Source organism: Amblyraja radiata, chromosome 4 (assembly GCF_010909765.2).
Source record: "Amblyraja radiata isolate CabotCenter1 chromosome 4, sAmbRad1.1.pri, whole genome shotgun sequence".
Taxonomy (NCBI): domain Eukaryota; kingdom Metazoa; phylum Chordata; class Chondrichthyes; order Rajiformes; family Rajidae; genus Amblyraja; species Amblyraja radiata.
In genome coordinates this window covers 77,297,134-77,314,409 of record NC_045959.1, presented here as the reverse complement: position 1 = coordinate 77,314,409, position 17,276 = coordinate 77,297,134, and the positions used below count along the sequence as shown (strand labels likewise).

Genomic DNA, 17,276 nt, shown 5'->3' with positions numbered 1-17,276 from the left:
CAATAGGGTCAGGGAGGGGGGTGTGTGTGAATCAGTGCGGGGTGGATAGATGGCGGGGGGGGGGGGGTAGAAGGCAGTCGGTGCAGAATGGATGGATTGAGGCAGGTGAATTAGTACGTGTTGGTTGGAGTAGGTAAAATTGTGAGGGGAGAGCACGGGGATGTCAGTGATGTTGAATGGGGGAGTTCAGTACAGGATGGATGGGGTAGACAAAAGTGTTGGAGAAACTCAGCGGGTGAGGCAGCATCTATGGAGCGAAGGAAATGGGCAACGTTTCGGGTCGAGACCCTTCTTCAGACTGTTCCCCCCATTCTTCTTGAATGGGAGGATCAGTACAGGAAGGATGGGGGGGGGGGGAGATCAGTGCAGGATGAATGGGGGGGAGGGGGATCAGTACAGTGTGGATCGGAGGGTCTGTGCAGGATGAATGGGAGATCACTACAGGATGAATGAGGGGAAGGTGCAGGGTAAATGGAGGGTGGGTCAGTACGGGATAAATGCATGGATTGGTACAGGATGGATGGGGATAAGTACTGGATGGATGGAGGTCAGTACAGGATGGATGGAGAAGTGCAGGATGGATGGGAAAGGGGTAAGTACAGGGTGAATTGGGGAACCAGTGCAGGATGGATGGGGGAGTGGGGGGGGGGATGGGATGGCAGGAGAATCAATGCGAGGTGGATTGGGTGATCAGCGCAGGTTGAATAGATTGGGGGGGGGGGAGATGGGGAGGGGAGCACAGGGGATGTCAGTGAGGACTGAATAGAGGTGGGAATGGGGATCAATGCTGGATGTAGAGGAGGGGTCCCAGGATAAGGGGCGTACAAGAGAGAGAGAGAGGAGGGCGAGGTGGGGAGGAAGGAAGGTCAGCGCTCCTCGGACAACATCGCCCCGCTGCCTTGGCCGTTGGGAACTCCTCGCCACCGCCTCCCCCCTCCGCCAGCCAACAGCAAGGTGCGGGGCCGAGCGGGTGCAGCTCAAAGATCCTATAGCTATAGGATCTATGGTGCAGCTGCTTCAGAAGTGTCGGAGCGAATGACGGGTCCCGCACAGCGGCCATGAGAGCGGCTCCATCTCCTCCTCCCTCCCTGATAGCGGCCACTGCTTGCAAACCCGCTAACGGCGATAACCGCTTTCAAAACAAACCCTCCCGCACGCGGACAACCGTTAATTTCGAGCCCTGAAGCGGCGCTTGACTGGAGGAGAGAGCGAGATGCATGTGAGGCTTCGGCCGTGGGCTGGAATCGGGGGGGGGGGGAGGGGATTGTTCCCCACCTCTCAAAGCATGGGGGCGGGACGTGTCCTCCCTCTACCCCCCCAGATAGCCCTGGAGGGAACAGAAACTGATCTTCCACAAGAAACTAAGAATTGGAATGCAGCGAATGAAAGGGATACATAAAGAAAAAAAAACACGAGAGATAGAACAATGGAATACCTGTATAGCTCAAGTCTGTAGTCTTATGTCCCGGATAGAACAATGAAATTCTTACTTTTAAAGACAAAGACAAACAGAGTATCCTTCTAAACTACATTCAGTCTATTAACATTTTCAATAAATGTTTTCTACACATTGTTCATTCTACAGTTATATAGTGACCTTCATAACCTTTGGGACAAAGACCCATCAGTTATTTATTTGCCTCAGTACTCCACAATTTGAGATTTGTAATAGAAAAAAATCTCATGTGGTTAAAGTGCACATTGTAAGATTTTAATAAAGGCCATTTTTATAGAGTTTGGTTTTATCATGTAGAAATGACAGCAGTGTTTCTACATAGTCCCCCCATTTCAGGGCACCATAATGTTTGGGACACAGCACTGTCATGTAAATGAAAGTAGTCATGTTTAGTATTTTGTTGCATGTCCTTTGCATGCAATGACTGCTTGAAGTCTGCGATTCATGGACATCACCAGTTCTCTGGTGATGCTCTGCCAGGCCTGTATTGCAGCCATCTTTAGCTTATGCTTGTTTTGGGGGCTAGTCCCCTTCAGTTTTCTCTTCAGCATATAAAAGGCATGCTCAATTGGGTTCAGATCAGATGATTGACTTGGCCACTCAAGAATTGACCAATCTTTCAGCTTTGAAAAACTCCTTTGTTACTTTAGAAGTATGTTTGGGGTCATTGTCTTGCTGTAGAATGAACCGCCGGCCAATAAGTTTTGAGGCATTTGTTTGAACTTGAGCAGATAGGATGTGTCCATATACTTCAGAATTCATTATGCTACTACCATCATCAATGAAGATAAGTGGGCCAGTACTTTCAGCAGCTATACATGCCTAGGCTATAACACCCCCACCACCGTGTTTCACAGATCAGGTGGTATGCTTTGGATCTTGGGCAGTTCCTTCTCCCCTCCATACTTTGTTCTTGCCATCAATCTGATATAATTTAATTTTCGTCTCATCTTTCCACAAGACCTTTTTCCAGAACTGTGGTTGATCTTTTATGTACTTCTTGGCAAACTGTAGCCTGGCCATCCTATTTTTGCGGCTTGCGATTAGTAAGCTCACCAGTGCTCTGTTTCTTCTTAAGGATGTTCCAAACAGTTGATTTTGGTAAGCCTAAAGTTAGGCTGATGTGTCGAATAGTTTTACTCTTGTTTCTCAGTCTTATAATGGTTTCTTTGACGTTCATCGGTCCTCATGTTGATAAACAGCAATAAAAGTTTCCAACGGTGATGGATAGCCTGGAGGAAAGACTAGGTGCTGAGAGCTCTCTTATACCTGCATTAGAGGCAATTAAACACACCTGAGCAATTACAAACACCTGTGAAGCCATGTGTCCCAAACATTATGTTGCCCTGAAATGGGGGGGGATTATGTATAAACACAGCTGTAATTTGTACATGGTGAAAGCAAAATGTATAAAAAACCCTTAAATAAAATCTGACAATGTGCACTTTAACCACATGTGATTTTTTTTCTATTACAAATCTCAAATTGTGGAGTAGAGAGGCAAATAAAGAAATGACGGGTCTTTGTCCCAAACATTATGGAGGTATTGTAACTATGGGGATGCTATAGACATCCAACTTTGCATCTCCAATTCACCTGTATTGCAGAAAGATTTGTAATGGGCCTGTCGCACTGAGGCGATTTTTCAGCAGACTGCCGGCGACTGTCAAGTTGCCGGCAGTCGCCTGAAAAAACGGGAACTGGAACAGCGACTGTCAGAGTGGAGCACAGCACACACGCGCGCGCACACACACATACATCACAAAGGCAGGGGCCAGGGCAAGCAGGGGAGCTCTGTCTGAAATTCACACGGTGCAAAGCCAAGGTGATACAGACACACACCGCGATGAACAGGAAGGTTGGCGCAGTAATTAAGGCGGCTAGCACAGTGTACGGTAAGTCCTTTCAAAGAGAGGGGGAGATGGGAGGAGAAGGGGGGATAAGGAGTGGAGAAAGAGTGGAGACAACTTTTATGAAGCCAGACCACTTTTAATAAGCCAGAGATACACAGCTGTGAAGTTCGGCGGATATTTAACATTACCGGTCGGTTATCCTTGGTTCTGAAAACTTCTGCTTACGTTTTTTTCCCCCACTGAGCCAATGAAAATGCCCGGTCAGCAAAGGCGATTAACTAAAACTACCTACGGCTACCTCGACTACCTACAACTACATGGCGACCCCACTACAAGTGCACATATGACTACAGGATTATCGATTATAGATTATCTCCATGGCGACTAATTTTTGGTCGCAGAAATATTTGCAACATGTGCGGTGACCATAGTGAGGCCGCGACTAATTCCCAGAATGCGGGAACTTCTCGCGACCATGAAGGAGACTCACCAGAGACCACCAGCGACCATGTGGCGAGCGCAGAGTCTCCTGCACTCGTCTAAAACGTCGCCTAAGTGGGACAGGCCCTTAACTTTTGATAAGCTGCCATAAAATACAGAAAATGCTGGAAACACTCAGCAAGTCGGATAGCAATTTGTGAGAGAGAAATAATTAACTCTTCCAACATTTTCTGCTTTATTTCAGATATCAGGTATCTTTAGTTTCTATTATTTTCATTTACAAATTGCCAAATACATTGCTGTAAGAAATATAAGAATTAAATCAAATAGACAGATGTTCACTATTCCAATTATTGAGTGTCCTCTAGCAGAAAATTAGGAAGGAATAAGCCATTCAATTAGATCACAGCTATTCTGCATCCCCTTGCATGTGTTCTTCATAGGTATCCTTGAGACTCTTGAAAGGCGCCCATAAATAAAATGTATTATTATTATTATTATTATTCATTGAGACAATTGAATTGCATTGCAGAATGTAAGACAGAAGGACAAAAAAATTTATGATCTTGAAAGCTCCAACCTTCCAAGGTTTCTGCGAGCTTTTGGGGAGAGGCGTTATATTTCAATTGAGTGAAGTGCTCTCTTCTTGCATTGGCCATTTCAGGCATGATATTCACTTCCAGAAAGTATTAGCCGGGGGGGTCCAGGAGGCTGGCTAAGCCCCCGGCGAGGTCCAGGGGTAACGCCCAGGTGGGGGTTCAGGGGGCAACGCATTTTAAATAAATTGAAAGTGATTCCAAAGCTTTCTGCTAGTAATTTACATAACAGAAGCTATGAATTTTTCTAACACATAACCAGTAAAATAACCCTCAAAAGATATATATTTCATGAAATAGACAATAGACAAGAGGTGCAGTAGGCCATTCGGCCCTTCGAGCCAGCACTGCCATTCACTGTGATTATGGCTGATCATCCACAATCAGTACCCCGTTTCTGCCTTCTCACCATATCCCTTGACTCCGCTATCTTTAAGAGCCCTATCTAATTCTCTCTTGAAAGCATCCAGAGAATTGGCCTCCACTGCTAACCGTGGCAGATAATTCCACAGATTCACAACTCTCCGAGTGAAAAAAAATGTCCTCATCTCAGTTCTAAATGGTCTACCCCTTATTCTTAAACTGTGGCCCTGGTTCTGGACTCCCCCAACATTAGGAACGTGTTTCCTGCCTCTAGCATGTCCAATCTCTTAATAATCTTACATGTTTCAATAAATGACTTCATACACCTAAAAAAACCTTTACAAAGAATGTTACCTGAAATGTCTCTTTGCCTAGCACTGAGATGAGAAAAAACCTTTTCACCTAGAGAGTTGTGAACTTGTGGAATTCTCTACCACAGAAGGCAGTGGTTTCATCTCCTTCAGCAGCACCTCGGTCTCCCTTCCTGAGCTCAGACACCCACTTCTCCTCACCTCCGCTCACTTCCCCTCACCTGCACCTTGACTAAACCCCTCACCTCGACAATACCTCACTACCAAACTTCTCCTCACACCTAAACCTCGCCTCGACTAAATCGTACCTCACGGAGCGGCTCCATTCAGGGGGTGGGACCGAGCGCAGAGAGCGGCGCAGGCGCACTGCCCGAGAGGCGGTGGTTGTGAAGGGGGGCACTCGCACTGCTTTTCAAAATGCCTTTGCAGAAGTTTAACGAATACTATGTAATGTATGCATTCCATTTGGCAGATGGACCTTAAGTTTCACAACTATAAATACATGCACAAATCCACGGATGTGGAATAAAGGCAAAAGTAAATTTGAAGACTTGCAAGATTATAAGCAAAATATGCCTTCTCAATTAATGCCTGCTTTAGTAAAATACTTGTAACATGCAAGAACAAATTAATGTTCCAAGTAAAAAAAGTTTTGGATAAAATAATATCGCTTGACCTACAAGTAACCGCTGCAGAAAATATTTATAAAACTATGAACAGCGGAGATTAAAAGCAAATGCAAGATAAATCATTAAATATTGAAAGTTGTAAATTAAGTCATGACTCTTGGGGAAAGGACACAACCATAAACTTCAGGACTAATATCAGGAATCACAAAACAAAAAATTAAACATGCTGACAAGGGTAATTGAAGCCAGGAAAATTCAGCAGTAACATTTCTTTATTGTTAACACCAGTTTGTCTGGAACTGGCAAGAGAGGTACAATTATAATTTAAGTTTACTAATACATAAAATAAATTTAACAGAAATTAGAATAACATGTAACTGTCTTCCTTACCTCAGCATTCCGGAAATACATCTCATATGCCTGAATCATTTGGCGGCTAGCCTGGCTGCCATGGTACACTGCCACATTCATTGCTGTCCAAGTGCGGAACTCTCTCTCCCAATTGGTGATTGTGGAAAGGGGTGCAATAATCAGGGAGGGGCCATAAATTCCCTTCAAATACATATCATATAGAAATGTAATAGACTGGATAGTCTTGCCTAATCCCATCTCATCTGCCAAAATGCAGTTTTGGCTGAAAAAAAGAAATGATTATGTAGATATAAAAATAATCTTATAGCATCTACCTCACACAAGATAGAAGCAATGCGATGCAATACTAATATCCAATTTCCCAACATTTATTTTCATTTTTCTAGTCAGAAGCTAAACTTTATATTATCAAAGGCATTATATTTACTATATTTAAACTAAACTTTCAGTATTGGCATATTGTGTACCAAGATACAGTGGAAAAACTGTGTGCTACCCAGCCAAATCATTCTCTATAGGTAGTGCAAAGATAAAAATACCAGAGTGCAGAATAGGGTGTTATTGCATGACCATTACAGAGAAAGTCCAGCATTAAAAGTGCAAGGCCTGCGAGGAATTTTAAAGGGTACAAAACTCTGTTCATACCCATGCCTTTCCAACATGTAGTTCACCATTCTATTTTCATAAATGTGGATTTCCGCTTCTGATTGCACTTGCATATTTGGTAAAACAAGAGTTTCATTCCAATTCAATTGAAACAAAAAGAGAGGGGGTAGAAGGGGGTTTAACCATGTATGACTGAAAGCTTTTAACTACCAAGTCTTTTGAATATTAGTCTTTCTTGGAAAGATAATATTATTATATTCTGGGTTAAAGGTCCCATCTCTCACGCCACATTTTGAGTCCTGGGACTTTTTTCTAAAGTTAATTGAATGCTTTATAAATGCGTCTAACCTTCTGCCCTGATACTGGAGTCAACATGTCTGTAAGCTTTTTGCATTTAAACTACAAAATAAGAGCCTAATCCAGACAGCAGTCATAAAAATTAGTTTTTCATGATACAACAAATCTACTGCTGTGCAAGAGAAATGGGCACAGAGTTGTGAAATCTGAACTAAAACTTGCACCAAGAAAATAATTTTACACATTTCCATGAAATAGCCGAAAGGCCTGTTTCTGCGATGTATCTCTAATTTCTAAACTAAAAGCTCGATATCTTACTTAAACTATTTGGAAATAAGAATATCCCACCTGTTGTACCAATTGAAGAGTAGCCAGTTTACGCCCTCCAGTTGATATTCCCTGAGTTGATTGCCATTTTTATAGTCTCTAGAATGCTCCAACTTGGTCCAAAATTCTGGAAGTGGCCGTTCCTTTCAGATATAAATCAATATTAACAAAGTTATATTTATCCAGGAATTCAATTATTTTTAAATCAAACTGGGAAGATATTAATTATTACCAAGCTCAGCTCTTTTTCATCAGTACATACAACTCTAATCATCTTCTCAACATATTTCTTAATTTTCAAAATATAGATCCATTGCCTCTGGTTCTCTCTGGCTTCCTAATAACTTTTTCAAAATTAGCAAAACCCTCATAATATCTCTGCAATTTAAGATTTACTTTCCTTTTTCTTTCTTTCTGCAACTGCCACAAAAGAGAACAACTGGTTAGTATTATGTCACGTCAATTCCTTTTTGCTGTCATGGGATAGGAATTTTACAGGCAAGTGATTTATTTTCAAAACTCATTCTGTTATTTGGAATCTTACAGTCTGCAACAAAACAATAGTTAAGATACGGTAGTTCCAGAAGTTATTTCCCGAGGCATTTTCTGTTTTCTGTTATTTTCTGTTATAGGAGTTGTAAGTTGCAGTTATATGGGATTACTTTATATTGCATCCCAGTTGCATTTTACCAGACTGTTCCACCCACATAGGCACCCATTCTCATCAAGAACTTCAAGAGTGTTTTATTTGTCGTACGTACCAAAATGGAACAATTAAATTCTTACTTGCAGCAGCAAACAAGTTTGTAAACACAGTATTCAATAGATATTACAAACTAAAAATTCAATGAATAAAAATCCAATAAAGTGCAAAAACAATGCCTGAAGTCCCAAGTGCATCCAAGGCAGTTTGTACTTGTAGTTTAGTTGTAATCCGTAGTGATTAATAAGCCTGATGGACATTGGAAAGAAGGTGTTCCTGAACCTGGATGTTAGTTTTCACAATCGTGTACTTGCTTCCGGTTGGCAGAAGTAAAGTGAGAGCGTAGATAGGGTGCTGTGGATCCTTGATGATGTTGACTGCCTTTTTGAAATAGCACCTCGTAAGATCCCTTCACTGGTGGGGAGGTCAGTACGCATGTTCTGTCGATGAGGTTGCAAAGTTGAAAAGGGATGTGCAGAGACCCAATTCCCTGAGCTTGGTAACAAGTTTGGAGAGGATGCTCTGGAGAGGTGTTGAACGACAAGCTGTGGTCTTTCAACAACAGTCTGACGTTTGCATTTTTATTGTCTATGTGGTCCAGTGCAGAGTGGAGAGCCAGCAAGATTGCATCCTCCGTTGATCTATTGTGACGGAAGGGAAATTGTGAAGGGTCCAGATTCTTGCTAAGGTACAAGTTGATATGCATGATGATAACCTCTCAAAGCACTTGATCACCACAGCCCACCGGTCTGTAGTCATTTTAGGCATGTCACCGTACTCTTTTAGGGCACTAGCATTAACGATTCCATTTTAAAGCAGGTGGGAACCTCAGACCTTAGCAATGAGAGGTTGAAGATGTCTGCAAAAACTCCAGCCAGTTGGACCGCACAGGTTTTGAGAATGTGACCAGGTATATCAGGTCCAGACATTTTCCAAGGGTTCATCCTCATAAAGCATTTTCTCACGTTGGCCTCAATGACTGAGATTACAATATTATCAGGGGTGGGGGGGTTATGAGGGCCCCAATAAGTCACATCAGTGTTCTCCCTATTGAAGCGTGCGTACAATGCATTGAGCTCGGGAGTGTTGTTTTGCTATAATTCGAGCTGCCACCTGATTCTCCAGCTGCTGAATCCGTCTTGTCCAGTTTAGAGCGAACGTCCCTTTTAACCTTTTTTATGGCATTATCGAGGTCATATCTAGGCTCAAATGAATCTGTGTCACCAGACTTGTATTCCTGAAATCTTGTCCTCAGAAGATTGCAGACCTCCTAATTCATCCAAGGTTTCTGATTGGGGAACATTTGGATGATTTTCGTGGGAACATACGCCTCCACACATTCCGTTATGAAGTCGGTAACAACCGTGGCATATTAGTTCAGGTCCATTGCAGAGTCTTTGAACATTGCCCTGTCTGCTGACTCCAAGTAATCCCGGACATGTTCCTCTGCCTACCCTGACCAGCTGTGTGCTGTCCATACCACTGGGGCTGCACTCTTCAGTCACTGCCGACACGGAGGAAGAAAGAGCACTGCCAGGCGGTCACATTTCACTAAGTGAAAGCAAGAAATGGAGCAAAAGGCATCTTTGATGGTGGAATAGTAGTGATCAAGGGTGTTTGATCCTTTGGTGTTATAGGGCACATGCTGGTGGTACTTCGGGAGTGATTTCTTAGTTAGCATTGTTAAAGCCCTCGGTTATGACAGAAAAGGCATCTGGGCATGTCGCCCGATGTTTGTTGACCACGGCGTGACCACGACCACCAGCTGTTACAGGTGCGGAGAGCAGGATTTGGATACGAGTGCTACATTTGAGCACCACCAAGCAGCCACCACCGCATCTTCATTTTCCCGATGCCTCCCTTTGGTCCTTGCGATGAATGGAGAAACCTTTGGTCTGGAGGGCCCAGTCTGAGGAGCTGGGGTCGACAAGTGTCTCTGTGAAACAGAGCACACAGCATTCCCTCATCTCTCTTTAATAAAGCAGCTTTGCCCTTAAGTCCTCAGCTTTATTTTCTAGGGACTGTACATTGGATAATAGAATGGTAGGGTGGGGGTGAATGTGCATAGACCTCTGAACTTCAGTCTTACTCAGAGGCTGCCCCCTTGTCTATTCGTGAGGAAGTGGCAAATGCATGCAGTGCCAAGATTTTCGCCAACCAGAAGTTGTGCAGTTGGTCCTCACTGGAGTTTAATTAAAACAGAGGGTGCTACTCAAATTCATATTCAAAAGTATTCAAAGGTTTTTATTAGTCACATTCACATGTCCATTCAATTTCGTTCAGACTTCGGTCTGAATGACAATAAAGGCTATCTAATCTAATCTAATACACCGAGGTGTAATGAAGTGAAATGCTTTTTGCCATTTTGCAGCACACAAAATAATACAGACATAACACCAATGAGAGTCTTAAACACAAAGAACATCCCCCCACAATGGCTCCCACCATGAGGGAAGGCACAAAGTCCAGTCCCCAACCCCAGTTCACCCATAGTCGGGCCTATTGAGGCCTCCACAGTTGCCTCTACGGAGGCCCGATGTTCCTGGCCGCTCTCGCCGGGTGGTGGTGCTCCGGCGTCGGGAGAGTCCTCACAGCGGCATGGGAACCCTGGAACAGCCGCCTCCGTACTGGAGGCCGCGGCTTCCGAAGCCGACAAGGCCGCGCCGGATGGAGCTCCACAACTGGCGATCTCTCCCAGGCTCCCAGTGTAAAGTTCAGCGGCGCCGCCCGCAGCTGGCCGCTCCACAGTTCCGCGATGTTGTTCCCGGCGGTCTCAGCTCACCGGAGCTCCAGCGCGGCGACCCAGGCAAGGCATCGCCCGCTCCGCGATAGCGCTCCAGCGCTGTGCCGCCGCCGAAGCCGAGGTTCTGGCAGTCCGCGACAGGAAACGCCATTCCAGGCCCGCTGGTAGGCCGCGAGGACGGGTCGAAGCTGCAGCCCGGAGAAAAGCTGCCTCTCCGACCAGGTAGGGACCCTGAAAGGCAGTTTCCCCCTTTCCCCCCCACCCCCCACACAAAAAAGTCTAGACTTCCAAACAAAACACTTTAACTAAAAATAAAAATAAAACAGTGAAAAGACAGACAACTGCTGGCAGGGCAGCCGCGCACAGGATAACGCCCCCTCTCCTACATATGGGTATGTAAGAGTAGCATCCCACAACAAGAATATTAAGATTCCCCAATGCAAATGGAAGTCACTGCACAGAATCTACCTAAATAAATGTATCAATAGTTTCCAATCCACAAGGTATACAATTATAGTTCCATGTGCATTATTGTAACAAGAATCTTAAGTGGCACATTCTTGTTACTATCAAAGTCTGATCATGGATGGATGGAGTGAGGTGGGGGGGGGCGTGTGTGGTGTGTGTGTGTGTGTGTGTGTGTGTGTGTGTGTGTGTGTGTGTGTGTGTGTGTGTGTGTGTGTTTTCCACGCGCTGCAAGTGACGTCACTCCTCCTCGACTCGCAGTCCTTTTATCGACCCCCCTGCTGGCTGTGGCCCCGCCCGCTCGCAGTCTGCCAGGCGTCTGCCCCACGCTCGAGGTCCTCGGGACCATGACCGCCCGCCCGGCCGTGGGCTCCCTCGATTCCACGTCCACCCGCAACCCTCCCTCTGTCTCTGCCCTCGAGCGAACCAGCCCTCCCTTGTGACGACCCCTCCCCACTCCCGGGCTCTGGATTGAAGCCACTGAACACGCAGTCATTTGGTTGACGCCAACCCGCTGCCCGCTACCCTCCTCCTCTGTGTCCCTCTCTGTGCCCCTCTCTGTGCCCCGTGTCCCTCTCTCTCTACCCCCCTCCCTCTCTAGCCACGCCTACGAGTTGGGGACTATGCTTGAGTGGATAGGGCAGGGGATGGGGTAAAAGGAGTGCATAAATATAAATATAATATCAATGACAAAGGACATTTATTGTCACATACACCAATTGGTGCAGTGAAATTTGAGTTACCATGCAGCACACAAATAAGATAAACACAACACTATAGAGTTTAACATTAAACATAAAAGCATCCCCCCACAGCGGAATCAACGTTCCCCACTGTGAGGGAAGGCAACAAAGTTCAGTCCTCTTCCTCTTGTTCACCCGTGGTCGGTGTCTATTAAGGCCTCCGCGGTCGTCGCAACGGCGGCTCGATGTTTCAGACCATCTCGCCGGATTATGGAACTCCGTCGTCGGAAGAACACTCTCAGCGGCTTGGAGTTCCGAACCGGCCGCTTCCTACCGGAGACCACGTCCTCCAGGCCGAGCTCCAACACTGGCGCCTACGGCTGCGCGATGTTAAAGTCAGTGCCGCCTGCGGCTGGAAGCTCCGTAGACCACAGCTCCACGATGTTAAAATCGGCAGTCCTAGCACTCCGGAACTTCTAACACGGCGACCCCAGTAAGGCATCGCTCGCTCCACGATGGTACTCCAATGCTGCGCCACTGCCGACCTGAAGCTCTGGCCAGTCTCCGGCAGGAAAGGCCGCGCCAATCCAGATGGTAGGCCACAAGGAGGGGGCGAAGATGCGGCTCAGAGGAAAGACGCATCCTCGACCCAGGTAGGGACTGTGGAAAACAGTCTCCCCCTTCTCCCCCCCCCCATCCCCCACATAAAAAGACTAAAAGACCTCCAAAACAAAACTTTTGACAGACTAAAAATAAAAAAGGTTGAAAGGAAGAACAGCTGCAAGCAAGGCTGCCCCACTCGATGGCGTCACTCGGGGGTGGTTAGTGTGTGCGTGGAGGTTGTGTGTGTGTGTGTGTGTGTGTGTGTGTGTGTGTGTGCGCACGTGTGTGCGTGTATGGGTTAGTGTGTGTGTGTGTGTGTGTGTGTGTGTGTGTGTGTGTGTGTGTGTGTGTGTGACGCCGCAGGCCGCCCCTTCACCCGCAACCGCGCGTTGAGGGGACGGAACCCAACGGGTCCCTCTTGGTCTAGTATCAAATGAATTCTGATAATTCTTCTTTAGTAAGCAAAATTTTCAACTATTTCACAATATTACAACTCAACTCTTTCAGCATAATCTACCTTTTACAAACATGTTTTAACCCTGATTAGCTCACTCTTAAGCATTGAATAAATTATTTTTGTTATATCGGTTTAATGAAAAAGATGACTAGTTTACGGTTCCAACGATGATTATGAATCTTACCAATTTCAATGCCCTTTTGCATTATCCTCACCTTTGTACATGCTCCCCATTAGCCACTAATCTAGTTAGATTTTTTTTTTTTTTTTAAAGCATGAAACCTGCACAAAATTTTGATCTTACCATATGCTCTGTTCTTGGTGGCACGGCCTGTAGCTGTTGAAATTCTTCAATCTTGCCTTGGTCTGTTTCTAGTTTCTGTTCCCAGGTGCATTCTTCGTATGGAAGAGAACACCACTTCACCAGATAATGGGTGACTGGCTGTTTTGAAGACCAACACAATTAATCTATTTGGAATTAATAATCTTGATTGCATACATTTAATCTGCCAATATTTTAAAACTCCAATGCTAAACTACTAAGATTATTTTGAAACTCAAAGAGAAGGAAACACATTTTTGGCAGAAAATTGCAAATAAATTCATTGTATTGGAATTTCCAGTAGTTCAAGAAAACAGAATTTAGTTGTCTCAGAACTCTAAAACAAAATGTTTTTAAATATATACTATTTAATCAAGATTTTCATTTTCCATTTTAAAATTAAAAAAGATTGTCTTGACTATACTTCTTCCTACCCTGCTTCCTGCAAAGACTCTATCCCCTACTCCCAATTCCTCCATCTACGCCGCATCTGCATCCTTGTGTTCCATATTAGAACATCCGGGATGTCCTCATTCTTTAGGGAACGGGGGTTCCCCTATCCCATCATAGATGAGGTCCTCGCTCGTGTCTCCTTAATACCCCGCAGCTCCACCCTTGCTCCCCCTTCCCCTAGTCGCAACAGAGACAGAGTCCCTCTAGTCCTTACCTTCCACCCCATCAGCCGTCGCAAACAACACATAATCTTCCAACATTTCCGCCACCTCCAACAGGATCCCACCACTACCCCCATTTTCCAATCTCCACCCCTTTCTGCCTTCCGCAGAGACCTGTCCCTCCACAACTTCCTGTTAAACTCATCCCTTCCCACCCAAACAACCCCCTCCCCAGGTATCTTCCTCTGCAACCGCAGAAGATGCAACACCTGTCGCTATACCTCCTCCCTCAACTCTGTCCAGGGACCCCGACAATCCTTTCAGATTAGGCAACAGTTCACTTGCTCCTCCTCCAACATCTATTGTATCCGTTGTTCAAGATGTGGACTCTTATACATCGGTGAGACCAAATGCAGACTGGGCGATCGTTTCGCTGAACACCTTCACTCAGCCCACGTGAACAAACCTGATCTACCGGTTGCTGGACACTTTAATTCTCCTTCCCATTCCTGCACAGACCATTCTGTCAGTCTCCTCCATTGTCAGAGTGAGGCTAAACACTAATTGGAGGAACAGCACCTCATATTTTGCTTGGGCAGCTTACAACCCAGTGGTATGAATATGGATTTCTCTCTTCAGGTGGACCCGGCATTCCCTCTCTCTCCCTCCCCACCCAAGTTGCACTAGCTTCTCATTTTCACCCTACAAACAACTTACAATGGCCTATTTCCTTTATCATCAATACTTTTTTGCATTTCTTTCATTCATTGTTCTTTATCTCTCCACATCACCGTCCATAGCTCTTGTTTCCCTTATCCCTAACCAGTCTAAAAAAGGGTCTTGACCCGAAACGTCACCCATTCCTTCTCTCCAGAGATGCTGCCTGTCCAGCTGAGCTCCTCCAGCTTTTTGTGTCTTTCTTCTATTATGGTCCATTATCTCCAAAAACAGTAAAATGGTAATACGTAAATAACTTTCACCTATATTTTTGATTTGCATTCCTTGCCAGTTTTAAACCAGTGTAAAAAAATGGGTAACTCAGATAGAAAATATCTACTGGATATCCAGTACTCAAGCAGGGAGGACCAGGGGGAGCAGCATGGAAACTACTCCTTTCCTTTGATATAATGTTAAATAGCCCTGGATGGTACAATTGACACAGATAATGGAGATGGCCCACACAAAGATTGCTACCTAATGTTGTCTATCCATTCCCTTCACAGATGCTACCCAACCCGTTCTGTCACTCCAGCGTGTGTTTTGATCAGGATTGCACCCACTTGGCAGCAGGGGTAAAATTTCCTTGGTTTAAGATCACTATGATCAGAAACGTACAAAATTCTTAATGGATTGGACAGGCTAGATGCAGGAAGATTGTTCCCGATGTTGGGGAAGTCAAGGACAAGGGGTCACAGCTTGGGGATAGAGGGGAAATCCTTTAGACGAGATGAGAAAAACATTTTTCACGCAGAGAGTGGTGAATCTCTGGAACTCTCTGCCACAGAAGGTAGTTGAGGCCAGTTCATTGGCTATATTTAAGAGGGAGTTAGATGAGGACCTTGTGGCTAGAGGGATCAGGGGGTATGGAGAGAAGACAGGTACGGGATACTGAGTTGGATGATCAGCCATGATCATATTGAATGGCGGTGCAGGCTCGAAGGGCCGAATAGCCTACTCCTGCACCTATTTTCTATGTTTCTATATACCTACAACTTGACAGAAACTAAAGAAAAGGCTAGGTTTGGATGAAAGTTCACAAGTTCTAGGAGTAGAACTAAACCATTCGGCCCCTCGAGTCTACTCCACTATTTAATCATGGCTGATCTCTTCCTCCTCATCCCATTTTCTTGCCTTCTCGCCATAACCCTTGACACCCGTTCTAATCAAAAATTTGTCTACCTCTGCCTTAAAAATATCCACCAACTTGGCCTCCACAACCCTCTGTGGCAATGTGTTCCACAGTTTAACTATCCTCTGACTAAAGAAGTTCCTCCTCGTCTCCTTTCTAAAAGAGCGAAAGTGTGTTAAGTAAAGAAACAAAGTTTATCTCAGTGGTATCCATCAGAAGCGCTCAGCACCACAGTGAAAGCACTCAATCTGGCAATTGGTTCATCGTCGTCTAAAAAGCAGTCTGTAAATATTGAGACAGATCTTGCTTCATCTGTCTGGCTTGCCTTTCATGCTCAGCCTGGCATTTCTGGAGCAACACCAACCCTCCTTCATCTAGATAAGTTCCAAAAATTGAGGACTCTGTCCAACAGCTGTCCAACAACCAAAGGCTTTGATGCCAGTTATGGCAGCCTTATATGCTGCTTCCCAAGATCCTGCCCCCAGCAGAGCCATGGCATCCCTATTCAACTTTTTAAGATGTCTTTCATAATATGGAACACAAACAGCTGAAATTGATGAAACATTAAAATATGCAGTGCAGTGAAATATTGAAACCAAACTTTTTTAAATAAATGAAGGTTGTGAACCACACGCAAGTGATGTAGTTGTAAAGATATAGCTAGCGTAAAGCAAAGGAACCAACCACTTGTCTTATGGAGCATTCACAGACTTGGCATAATCCAGGCAAAGGGTCGATTGTGCTTACTGTTAACCTCCAGCATCTTTTGTACTGTTGCGGGGACAATTAAGTCTGGATCAATTGAGAAAGTGGGCAAGAGAATGGTAGATAGCGTTTCACTCAGACAAGTGCATTTTAGAAGTTTAAATCAAGGCAGGATATACAGTGGATGGTGGAGTCCGAGGGAATGTTGGTGAACAGAGACATACACCTCAGGGTACATGTTAATAAAATAATGCTAATACGAGTACAGAGGGTAGTGAGGAATGTTTACGACATGCTTGCCTTCATTGGCAAAGGCTCCAAGTTTAAGAATTGAGACACATGTCACAATTGTACAAAATATTGGTAAGACCACCAGGGATAGCATGCACAGTGCTGGTCACCACACAATATGAAGAATGTGATGAAGTAAAGGGTACAGGGAAGATTCATTAGGATGTTGCCTGAATTCAAGGTCTTTAATTATGATGAGAAATTAGATAAGGTGGGACAGCTCTTCATGGAGCGAATGAGATTGCAGAATGAAATGAAATACATGTAGAATTATGAGGGGTGGAATCCCAATGTCAGTTTCCCCTGGCAGGGGTGTCTAACACTGGGGAACATGGCAAAGGTGAGGAAATGGTTGTTTACAAATGTTCTGAAGGGTATATTTTTCCTTACAAAGTAGTACTATCTGGCTTAAGTTGCCAGCAGAGGTTTTGGAGGCAAGACCAGTAACAATATTTAAGAGACACCAGTGGGTAGATACGGAATTAAACGCATGCAAATTAGATTAGATTAGATTCCTTTATTGTCATTCAGACCTTTCGGTCTGAACGAAATTTCGTTTCCCTGCAGTCATACATATAATAAAAAATGAC

At 44.7% G+C, this 17,276-nt stretch overlaps 1 protein-coding gene across 6 annotated transcripts in view; it reads right to left on the bottom strand.

Annotated features, from left to right (window-relative positions):
- Positions 1-17,276, bottom strand: part of chd7 (chromodomain helicase DNA binding protein 7) — a 230,020-nt gene that overhangs the window by 64,600 nt on the left and 148,144 nt on the right. For all 6 annotated transcript variants that reach the window (XM_033019785.1, XM_033019780.1, XM_033019784.1 and 3 more), the window contains 3 exons: positions 13,210-13,347; positions 7,273-7,394; positions 6,040-6,283 (listed from right to left, as the gene is read on the bottom strand). In XM_033019785.1, the coding sequence (XP_032875676.1) occupies positions 6,040-6,283; positions 7,273-7,394; positions 13,210-13,347 (504 nt within the window). The remainder of the gene's footprint in view (positions 1-6,039; positions 6,284-7,272; positions 7,395-13,209; positions 13,348-17,276) is intronic.